Source organism: Beta vulgaris, chromosome 9 (assembly GCF_026745355.1).
Source record: "Beta vulgaris subsp. vulgaris cultivar EL10 chromosome 9, EL10.2, whole genome shotgun sequence".
In the NCBI taxonomy this organism is placed as follows: Eukaryota; Viridiplantae; Streptophyta; class Magnoliopsida; order Caryophyllales; family Amaranthaceae; genus Beta; species Beta vulgaris.
This window is the reverse complement of record NC_079210.1, coordinates 21,646,934-21,658,877: the sequence shown is the minus strand read 5'-3', so window position 1 is coordinate 21,658,877 and position 11,944 is coordinate 21,646,934. Positions and strand designations below refer to the sequence as shown.

Here is an 11,944-nt window from a genome sequence, read left to right as displayed (position 1 = left end):
CTGAGTTCTTGAATTAGGATATATACGTGACACAACCTGAAGGTTTGAGGATCCAGAAAATCTGAAAAGGGTTTGCAAGCTTCAGAGATCCATTTATGGATGGAAGCAGGCATCTCGGAGCTGGAATTTGAGGCAATCAAACAATTTAGTTTCCTCAAAAGCGAAAAAGAATCTTGTGTCTACAAGAAGTTTAGTGGGAGCAGCTTAGTGTTCTTGCTTTTGTATGTAGATGACATACTACTCATGGAAAACGACATACCAATGCTTGAGTCAGTCAAGGAATGGTTGAAAAGTTGTTTCTCCATGAAGGACCTTGGAGAGGCTGAGCACATATTGGGAATCAAAATCCATAGAGATAGGTCTCTAAGGATGATTGGACTAAGTCAAGAAACTAAAAATTGATAAAGTTCTTGCAAGGTTCGACATGGAAAACTCGAAAAGAAGATTCGTTTCCATGTCACATGGCATATCGCTTAGCAAGAGTCAGTGCCCGACTGAACCTGATGAGTTAAAGAAAATGAGTAGCATCCCTATATGCTTCGGCTATAGGATCGATCATGTATGCTATGATAAGTACTCGATCATATGTTGCATATGCCTTGAGCATGTGTAGAAGGTTCCAAGAAAATCCAGGAGAAACACATTGGACTGCAGCTAAGAGCATTCTTGAGTACTTGAGGAGGATTAAAGGCATGTTCTTAGTCTATGGAGGAGAAAAAGTGTTGGTTGTTGAAGGTTATACTGATGCGAGCTTCCAAACCGACATAGATGATTATCGCTCTCAGTCATGGTACGTCTTTTGTCTAAATGGAGGAGCAATGAGCTGGAAGAGCTCAAAGCAAAGAACTATAGCAGGCTCTACAGCAAAATTAAAATATTTAACAGCGGTTGAAGTAGCAAAGGAAGCAGTTTGGATAAAGAAGTTCTTGATAGAGCTGGATATGATGCCTAGTGCTCTCGAAGGGATTGAGTTGTAGTGTGATAATAATGTAGGCTTGAAGCAAATGTTAGAGTGCCATTCGACTGTATTAGGTTTAGAGAAACTTGTTACAATGTAGAGACATGCTTTTGCTATTTATGTTTATGAGAATAAATTTTGTCTTATTTAATTTTGGTTTGGTATTATATAAAGTGAAACTATTGGGTCAGACCGTCTGACCCAATAGGTTCCGTCGGACGGGGTGGGGCACCTGTGTTCTTCCTCCCTCCTCCCTCAAAAATTTTCTCTCTCCTGCCTTTTCTTCTCATCTGTGTTCTTCATTTCTCCTCTCCTTTACTTTCCTTTCTTCTTCCCTTGCATCTGAAGAAGTCCCCTCGCCGGCATTTCCATACATATTCGTGCCTCTATTATCTGTTGAAGCTCAGCCTTTCGACCTTCATCAACTCCTGTGATGCATTTCATTTCTTTAATGCCTTATCAGGAGGATGACGATTTAACAGTGGGTCTCAAACTTGAGTTTGGGGAGGATGTTTATGATTGGCTTAGTTATAAGAAAGTTCAGCTGTACCCTCTGTATCTTTTTGTTGCTCCTAGTTTTGATTTAAAGTTAACAAGATTAACAATAAGTATGAAAATTGGATAGAAATGGAGAAGAATGTGGTAATGGAGTTAAGCGAGTCGAAGGTTGGGTAGACAATGCTCTTGAAAGTGGAGACAGAAGATACTTGATATGGTAAGTTACTTTCATTTAGACCTAAGTTACTTTCATTTAGACCTGAGTTACTTTCATTTAGACCTAAGTTACTTTCATTTAGACTAACTGAAAAAAATGAAGACTACTTGAAAAAAAAATGAAGATTACCTGAAAAAAAATGAAGACTACCTGAAAAAAATAAAGACCAACTGAAACCCAAATAAGTCTAACTGAAGCACAAGTGCTTCTAACTGAAGTCGTCCGACGAGAATATTGTGTCGGACGAATCCGACACAATACGAACTCTTATATAAAATGTCCAAAATATATCTTGAATTTAATGGTTTTGTGAAATATGTGAATTGATAAATGAAACACCATAAGATTTTTTTTCTGTGGTCGTCGTAACTATACCTACCTTGATTGAAATCATCCACGATTTCGTCCATTAACCCAGTTTTTTTTAAAAGTAGTTCATTAACCTAGTTTGACACCTCTAAGGGGGCGTTTGGTTTATATTATGGTATGGGTTTGGAATCAGGAATGAAACCAAGGTGGTATGGGTTTGGAACTTGATACTTAATACCTTGTGTTTGGTTTCATTTATGGAATGAGAAATTTTCTTTTATTTGATACCTAGAGGTAAGGTATGAGCCATACCCACCTCCCCCATGGGTTTCTAAACCCCATACCTTATGGGTTTGAGGTATGAGTTTAAAATTTAGAAATAAGTTAAACAAACACTAGGTATGGGTTTTGTTCATTCCAAACCCATACCTCATACCTAAAACTAGTGAACCAAACACCCCCTAATTGTAGCAATCTGTGTATCTAATTACAAATAATTTAAGTATCGATGTCAACTAACTAAGTTGGTTAATTAAAGTTTTATGAGGTGGTGTTCAATACCTGAAATCAAATTTCGTCTACATCATTTACCCTTATATTTCTCTCTATATTAAAAAAAGAAAAAAGAAAAGCTAACACAATTTAAGTTGGCCGTTATACAACAACATTAACCTAACTTTATCGTCTCATAATAAAGAAAAACACAAAAGTTAATTAATTACAAGGAATACAATTGGAATGGAGGGAGCCGTGTGGAGCCCAAACGACCGAAAAATTCCCAAGTCAAAAATATCTAAATTTTGGCTTCCTATAAAAGCCTGTTGACAAACTCAAGTTGCTTCTAAATTCCTCAAACCAAACACAGATATTTTTTCCTTCACTTTCTTCCTCTCCAAACTTGCTTTTCCTTACTCCTCCCCTCCAATTTCTTCTGCACATTCTAGAACCATCAACTTGCAAACTTGCATATTCTCCCCAATTCAACAAGTCTCCCTCTTCAAATCTCAAGTTTGGCGACTTACGATGCGGTATAAGATATTCTTACCTTTTAGTGATTCCAGTTGAATTTCAACCAGGAATCAGCTCATCTAAATCGAATCAATATCTCAATTTCTACTTTGTAATATTTTTATTTTCTTAGGCCATATTGTCACTTTTTAGGTTTTTAAAATTCTTGCTATAAATTCGGACGCTATCTTAGCAACGGGTGCTAGCCAGTCTTAGCCTTTGTAGTCACTTATATATTTTCTAAAATCAAAAGCATGTCGAGCAATATGAGCAGGAAAGCAAAGGAGATGACGGATGGAATGGAGAATATGTCGAAGATGAGATGGGATGGACACAAAGTAAAAGAACATAATCAGCAGTGGACGCAAGTTTTTGATGAAGCTTCCACTGCTGCAGGACGGCCTTGGAAGAAAGTCAGAAGCCCTGAACGACAGCAGTTGTCTGGTATTTCCGGGCATTCTTTGTCACAATCGATGTCGCAACCTCACAACCCTTTTCCTTACACAAATACAGCCTCAAAGATTGCATTTCCATTTACTTTTGAAGGATCATCCAATAATGGTAGCCAGCCTCAGTACTCTGTTTTAAACCCTGAAATAATACCCCAATATGGACAACAACATCAGCAGCAGCAGCAGCAGCAGCAGCAGCAGATGATCTCGTTCAACCAAGGGATTGGTAATCAATATCAGTACATTCCCATGGCGACAAATCAACAGCTGCAGCAGCTTCAATATTGCAGCGACGCGTTGAATCTGAGCCCGAGGGGGAAGATGATGATGATGAATAGATTTGCCGCCCAAGGATTTGGGCGGCAAATACCTCAAGGCGGAGGCCCAGTGCCGCCTATCTCAACCACCAAACTTTATCGTGGGGTGAGACAGCGACACTGGGGGAAATGGGTGGCGGAAATCCGCCTCCCTAAAAATCGAACCCGTCTATGGCTTGGCACATTTGACACTGCAGAGGATGCTGCCTTAGCCTATGACAGGGAGGCTTATAAGTTGAGAGGGGAGAACGCAAGGCTCAACTTCCCTGAGCTCTTTCTAAACAAGGACCGAGTTGAGGAAACTACACTTTCATCATCTACTCAGCCTCAAGAAATGCAAATTCCACCACCACCCCCACCACCTCCTATAATAGAGGTAGATCCCGAGGATTCCTCCGGGGATGGCTCGAGTGATGTTACGTTTATTAGCGAGCCAGGACACCCAACTGGCAAAGGGGGTTCCGATAACTCAGAATTTGCTTGGAAGGAAATGAGTGAGGCATGGTTTAATGCCATTCCAGCCTGGGGACCGGGAAGTCCTTTCTGGGATGATCTGGATACAAATAATCTTTTTATGCAACAAAATATTTCTATTACCCCCAATTTTAGTCAACAGGATGATCAAGAAGCGAAATTCAATTTCCGGCAGCCCGAAGAAATTGTTGGTTCATCTTCCTATTCCTCTACTTCTTGTCCTATGAGGCCTTTTTTCTCCAAGGACCAAGATTAGTTTCTCAATTCCTCCGTTATTTGTTATACCATTTTTCTTCTTTTTCGTTGATTTTATTGCCCACCTTCACTCTCTTAACTCCTTTCCCTCTACCTCTCCCTCACTTTGCTGGCTTCAGAATTTTTGATGTAGCCAGTGATTTTCATCCATCTGCTGCATGTAGGCTGCTTATTTTAAGCCATCTGCAGAATTGTTACTAGTACTTCATGGGTCCAAAATTTACTGTCACATCGATAATGTAGTCCAGACGAGTTATGAGACAACTAAATCTCGACAGAAGTATAATTTGCGAGTAGATGTTAATTTGAAGATGTTGTAACGGAGACGTAGTTGATAGGCGTAGTTAGTATATTGGGCCTTAGCAGAGGGAGGTGTTTTGTTGCTTTCTTTGTATTAGTTGGTCCCTCCATCACGAGCTATGCATTTTTGAGGAGCTGGAGATGGAAGTCGTAACTTCTAAAATGTTCTTCTTTTTTTTTTTTCCATTTCTTTAATGTGGTATATTTGTTTGGTCATGATGATTAATAGCATTGTTAAGCGTATCGTTTTCAGACTTACATATGAATGTTTGGTGGTTGATGTTGTATGTTCCTACTATTGACATTTCTTATGTTCTATATTTTGTAATATATATCTGTAGTAAAGAAACATATCATGTAGCTTCATTTAGCTTAATATTATAATAATGTTGTAGATATTTTGTCCTAAACTTGAAACTTATCGATGTTCAAGCCGTCCTTTAATTTATTAGAACGAATTTTTTATTTTCTTTTTAATATAGTGGCAGTAAATAAAACAAAGTCGTACTTCATTTTTTATATTTGTAGGAAGTTAGAAATAAATATTTTTTATTTGCACGTAAGTCTTGTTGGCATGTCAATGTGGCGACTTTGGTAGAATCTACTTTGCATTCGCCTTTAGGTAGATGGAGTAATAGAATGTGTTTTATGTCATTTAAGACCAAGTAAAATACCTAGAGAAAGATAAATTGACAATATAAGACCATTTTAAGACTCCGATAAAGAGGTAAACATTCGGTGACGATTGTTGTTTTATAAGACGCACTTTGGTTGAGTTGTGTTTTTTAAGTTCAAAGTTTCAACCAATTGCTTCAATGGTGAGGAAAAAGAATGAAACAAAATTGGGGTTGTTTATTCATTTGGGGGAGAGGGTTGTGTAAAAAAAACAAAGAGAGTGAGAAATCGGAGGGGTCGAAATATTGACTGCTTTGCGAAAAATTCTTAAAGTGGTCTTAAATTGCCAATTGTAGTATCATTCATAGTTTTTTTTTCCTTAAAAACAATTTAAGTCTATCCTCACAAAAAAAAAACAAATTGATTTGGTCTTATTTGATAAAAATGTGTACTGTGTATAAGTTCGGAAGGTGGTGCAAATGCGGATGAATATTGTATTGCCACTTTCCTCAAAGCGAGGAAGGTTGGACTCACTCACTAGACATGGTTGTGATCTTAGATACTAGAGGTTTTGGACTCAAGTTTGCCAAATTGAAGTGTTTTGATAAGGATTGTCTAACCTTTCCCCTTACTTCCAAACACTAGAAGATAAGTCCTGGATTAAGAACTGTGCAACTGATTATATTATATAAAAATTGCCTACATAAAAAAATGATTATATGATACAAAAACGGACTACACTAAAGGTGATTGTATCATACAAGAATTCACTATATCAAATAAAAGTAGATTATATTAGATAAAACTGACTATATTATACGATACTCGGTGTACAATAACTCATTATATTCAAAATGTGAGGGTTGAGGCATATTCAAGGCCCCCGGCCGGATACAAACCTATATAAGAAAAGGTTGATTTGGATAGGGTGCTGCTAGTGGTGTCAGAAACAGATCGAATCATTGGGTCCATCTAATATTGACCTGACTTGAACTTGGTTTGACTTGTGAGGGTCAATTTTCAGACCTGATCGAAACCTGACATGAAATTACCAAGACCTTACCGGCACCCGACAATATCATATTCTGACCTGACCACACAACCCTCACATTTGTTAAAATTGACAGTAACCGAACCATATATTAAAAAAACCCTGACTAAACCCAGTTTATAGTAGATTCAACTCGATTTGTTTATGATCGACCCGAAATCAACTATAATATATGTTAACTAGATAAAATAAGATCTCCCTTATTTGATCCAATTTTTCAAACCAACCAAAATTATTAAAATTTAATTTGTAAATTATTTTATTAAAACTAAATTGAACAAAAATTAAGTTGAACTTCACATATTTTAGTTAAAAACCAAACTTAAATCAACCATAATTATTTTGTAACCAAGCTAATTTATTATTATCTACTTCTTCTGTAACGAAATAGATGTTACACTTTTCAAAACATACTTTTTAAGACAATTTTTTGAAGAGGAGAGAGATATAGAGAAAGAAAAAAGGAATCCCAAGTGATAGGAGATGAGGTGTTATAGACGTCTCATAATGAGATGTCAAACATCTCACAAAAATTTGGTACCAAAGTTAAGTCAAAGTGGTACCAAAATAGAGTTGTTTGGTATTGAAATGTAACCTTGGTACCAAACTAAAATTTGATACCAAAATAAAGTTGGTATCAAAGTAATCTATTTTGGTACCACTTTGACTTAGCTTCGGTACAAAGAATTTTGTGAGATTCCATTTTGGCATATCATTATGAGATGTCAATAATTTCATATAGGAGAGACACAGAGAGACGTTATTGCCTAAAAAGGAAGTGTAACATCTATTTTATTACAATCATATTTAGAAAGTGTAACATCTATTTTGTTACGAAGAAAGTAGATCAAATTGTACTCGAATTAACAAGTCAATTACTTTGATTTATTTTAGGGAAATTTCCTCAGGTACCCCTGAAGCTTGGCATAATTCCCAAATTACCACCCACATTTGGGGAATTCCTCAGATACCCCTGAGTTTTGTGTTTGTGCTCAAAATACCCTTACTATGGATGGAAACCTAACGCCGTTAGGTTCTCCCCTCCTTCTCCCCAATTTTCTTTTCTCTCTCCACCCATCATCCTCCATTGATGAACATGGAAGCTTTCTCTCTCCTCCCAACCCACTCTAAATCCCTAAACACCCCTCCCCCACCTTGGCAGCCCCCCTCCCACCACCCCGCAGCCTTCCCCGTCCCCCACCCCGTCGCGAGAACCCCACCCCTCCCCCACCCCACCCCGTCCAAATCGACGCCCAGTACCCTGTCGAAATCGACCCCACGCCTTCCCCACCCAGTCGAAATCGATGCCTAGCTCAATTTGGTTAATGAGCAGTGGCGAAATCGATCTTCTTCAGTCGGAGATTCGGGATTGGGGAAAAACATAGGAGAAAGAGAGATCGCGAAAATAGGGACTGTGGCTGGCAGAGGGTGGGGGATGGGTGGGGGGAAGGGAAGGTGGTGGAGGTTGGGTGGTTAGGGCTTTAGTGTGGGTTGGGAGGAGAGAGAAAGCTTCTATGTTCATCAATGGAGGATGATGGGTGGAGAGAGAAAAAGAAAATTGGGGAGAAGGAGAGGAAAACCTAACAGCGTTAGGTTTCCATTCATAGTAAGGGCATCTTGAGCACAAACACAAATCTCAGGGGTATCCGAGGAATTCCCCAAATATGGGGGGTAATTTGGAAATTACGCCAAACCTCAGGGGTACCTGAGGAAATTTCCCTTTATTTTATTAAACTTATTACAATAAGGTATAATAACTTGGAAGATGCGAGTATTTTACTAGGTAACTTAATATTATGATTAATAAGTTATGACTTAACCAAGTGATTCTTAATCAAATAACTACAAGTCAACAACTACACCATATCATTATCATATTATAAGGTTGATATATGTGAATATTTTGCAAAGGCAAAAGGTAACATGTAATTACGATTAGTTACCAGTTACTCATCCTGATTTAAGGTGAAAATCGGTTCAATTATGTTAATTGAACCGATTTTCACCTTAAACCGAATCAATTGTGGCTCATATTGTGTCAAAAGAAATGAAAACATACTGCCTACTGACTTGTGTCACACAAACAAACCCGGATTGAAAAAACAAACTACGTTCAACATTCAATCAATTCAAATTCCAGAGACATTCGACAAACAAAACATAATTTTAAAAAAATCAACAAAACAGCCACATTCGACAATCCAAGCTTCAACATATAAAACGAAAATCATAATTTAAAAAAACGGGTGTTTGATCATAGAGGCTCCTGTAACATATGATTCAGTAGAGGACTGTGGAGCGTCCATTTGAAGATGGATGTTTTTTGAGAGAGGTTGGGGAGATGAGAAGTTTTTCTTGAGGGAGTGTTTTCATCAGGAGGAGAGTGTGATGTTTAAAATTATTACACTTACCCCTTTTTATAAGGGATTTCCTGCCTTCTAAAAATCAAAAAGTTACGCCCCATTGTGAATGGGCTTTTACATAATACACCCGTTGGGATGGGCTTCCAAGTTATTACCCATTAAGATGGGCTTCTATGATGACTTTAAGACCCTAATATTTTTAATTTGTTAAAACCTGATATTAACATGGCCCAGTAAAAGATGTCCCAAAAAAAGTGTAACACACATTACGAACGTGTTTACTTTTTGTTGTCTTCTCCATTAATACCCTTTTTAAGGATTTTTGAAAATTTTAAAATATTTCAGACCAATTTAATTCATTTATTTACGAATTCACAACTTTTATCAAACTCAATTCACAATATCTAATGAAAGAACTCACCGTGAAAATGAAACTCGTGAGACACTTGTTAAAAAGGTTGCCACCATGCAATCTGAAGCAGCTCGTCAATTATGCAACACCATAAGAGTGAACATTGGAAAATATAAATCCAAAGTGTTATGGTATGTGAATTAGCGCACTGATTCTCTTAGTACGCCTTCGGAGGAGAGAATTGCCACCATTGGTTATGGATTTCCTTTCAGGATGCAAACCCTAAAAAACGTCAACTCATTTTAGAAGTAGGGTGGACGCAAGCATGATTTATGCGCATGCAACCTTTTCATGACAAATGGGCCAAGAACAAGATACTACATTTCTTGAGACTAGCTTCTTATTAAACTATTCCCTTTGATGGTGCTATATCCACTGCCTTGTTGGCTTGTTGGGACCCTGCCATCAGCTGCTTCTTGTTCCGATTGGGACCAATGACTGTAACATTGGCTGATATTGCCTTTATTACTGGGACTTCTCCAACTGCTAAATATCGGATTAACCTCCGTATCTTCCACCATGTTGAAGAGTATAACCAGCTATATACAGTAAGTGTCTATCAATATTTAGCCAAGTTCTAGTCATTCTTCTAATGCTAGTAAGTGTGGCTTTCAAAGATTTGTTGATTTCTTCACCAATAAGGATCCTAGTGAAGCAGTAACTTCCCAAGAGGAGGTATTGTTCCTCACTTTTGCATTCTCCAAATTAATGATGTGTGGGGCTGGAGGAGTTGTAACACTATGGTTATCTCTAGTTGTTAATATCTCCTCCACTTCTGAGGAAGTAGCATTAGCTCCAATTCCTTTACGACAACTTTATAGATGTCTCTTTAGGAGTAGAGAATCCTTCAAAGATTTTGGAATTCCGACCCTTGAGTCCCCTATATTCTCTACTGATAAGCGATTTGGACCCTTGTAGCTTTTGACTTGCTGGGGCCACATATATCTACCCAATTTGAAGGTGATCAACGCTCGTTCTACTTTTAAAGCATATAAGGGTTTAGAGGAAAATAACCTTTCATTTGATCCTCTTTAGTTCCTCTCTAAACTTTAAGATTGTAGATGTTATGCTGAAGTCAGTTTCAATCTTGTATCTCTAGATGAGGTCTGGCATCCAAGTTTACTCTTCTCATATTTCTCAATTTTTACAGACAATTGTGGCATCTGGAATATATTCCCAAGTGAACAAATCATTTCTATTGAAAAAGACCCTTGACGCCTTTATTCAATGCCTGCTTGGCTACAATCCATTAACATTCGCTCTAGTTACTTAAAGGGTTAGAACTTTTGGAGTAGTGTGCTTAGGTCTAGGGATTCAATAGTTGTTGAACCTGAGTACTTTGGCTTTGAAGCCTATAACACACAACTGGTAGCTAGACAATTTGGATTGATCTAAATGTTAGCTAGCTATGCCTTATTTCTTGACCTGCAATGGTCCTTGGATGTCAAGGGGTCATTTTGAGGAAGACAATGCCCTTCGAAGCAAGACTCTCAGCCATACTCACATGTCCATCACTCCTTGAAAATGGGTCACTAAATCTCTTCGAGGCTTTCAAATATGGTGGGATCATGTGTTTTCAAATGATCCAAAATGTGCTGACGCTTTGGCACACTTTAAGGATCAACTCTTTTTAGGCTGTAAGTAATTTATTTCCTTATTTATTTGTAACTTTTAAGAGGAATGAATATTACTAATTCTTCCTTACTTTTGTTGCTTCTTAGCGAAAGGTGGCAAGAAGAAGCTAAAAGTCCGTGATGGATGAAGGTGGACTCTATATATGGCAGGATATATTGGACCATTTTGGACAAACGGATTCCATCTCATGTTCCTTCAGAAGATGAGGATGATGCTGCTCATGATCAAGGGATTTCATATGGGGATGTCCAGACTATGGAGGATATTCGAACCATGGAACTAATTAAGGAAATGGACCCTTTTAAGAGGGCTGGAAGGAAAATAGATTATAATTGTCTCTCCGCCTCTCAAGAAACTCAATCCCAATAATTAGTGGAGCAATATGAGTCTGTTCAGAAGGCTACCAAAAAGATAGATCATAATTGTCTTTCTGTCCTGAATTCTTGAGGCATTCCTATAAGAAATGTCCTAAGTTAGAAGCATCTTATGAGGCACAACAACATGAGATCTCTTCTGATGAGGATGATACTAAGACCATATCTCAAATCTTTCCAAAATTAAACTTTCTGGAGTTAAAGCGAGTATGAATACCCTCTTTTACTCTCTTTTGTAAGAAGTTTCATTCTTTAGAATACTAACCTTTTTTAATTCCAAGTTCTTCTGGTTTGAAAGAGTCTAAGAATCCTAGTGATCCTTCTTATGAGAATCCATCACCTCTTGGCTCTACCAATCAACCGTCAGTATATATTCCTACATCAGTTGACCCAAGATTAACTACAACAAAGTGGTTTTGCTGGTGAAGCCATCATCAATCATCCCACTTCCTTAATGAGCAATGTTACCCCCCAGTTGGAATTAGTGGCTACCCCTTCTTTGGAAGGACATGGCGCCCCCCAATTGGAAGAAACTGAGCATCTTAATGTGGAGTTTGTTGATGAAGACTTTCTTCATCAATTTAACGAAGACCCCTTGGAGTCAACTTCCTTAGATGTTGTATTTCCAAGCTCTCCTATTACTCCAATAATTGTCATATCAAATCCTTCTATTGCTAGAGGTGAAGTTCCAGAGAATGTTATTCCC

The 11,944-nt window shown here is 37.9% G+C and overlaps 1 protein-coding gene across 1 annotated transcript; it reads left to right on the top strand.

Moving 5' to 3' along the window:
* The first annotated feature begins 2,786 nt into the window (after positions 1–2,786).
* LOC104903353 (ethylene-responsive transcription factor ERF054) lies at positions 2,787–5,198 on the top strand. Its single transcript, XM_010691377.4, has one exon. It carries the CDS (start codon positions 3,245–3,247, stop codon positions 4,487–4,489), a length of 1,245 nt encoding a protein of 414 aa, XP_010689679.2. The 5' UTR covers positions 2,787–3,244; the 3' UTR covers positions 4,490–5,198.
* The last annotated feature ends 6,746 nt before the right edge of the window (positions 5,199–11,944 follow it).

What these genes read in the sequence shown, in the direction of transcription:
- LOC104903353 (XM_010691377.4), top strand. Translation starts at nt 3,245, where the DNA reads ATGTCGAGCAATATGAGCAGGAAAGCAAAGGAGATGACGGATGGAATG.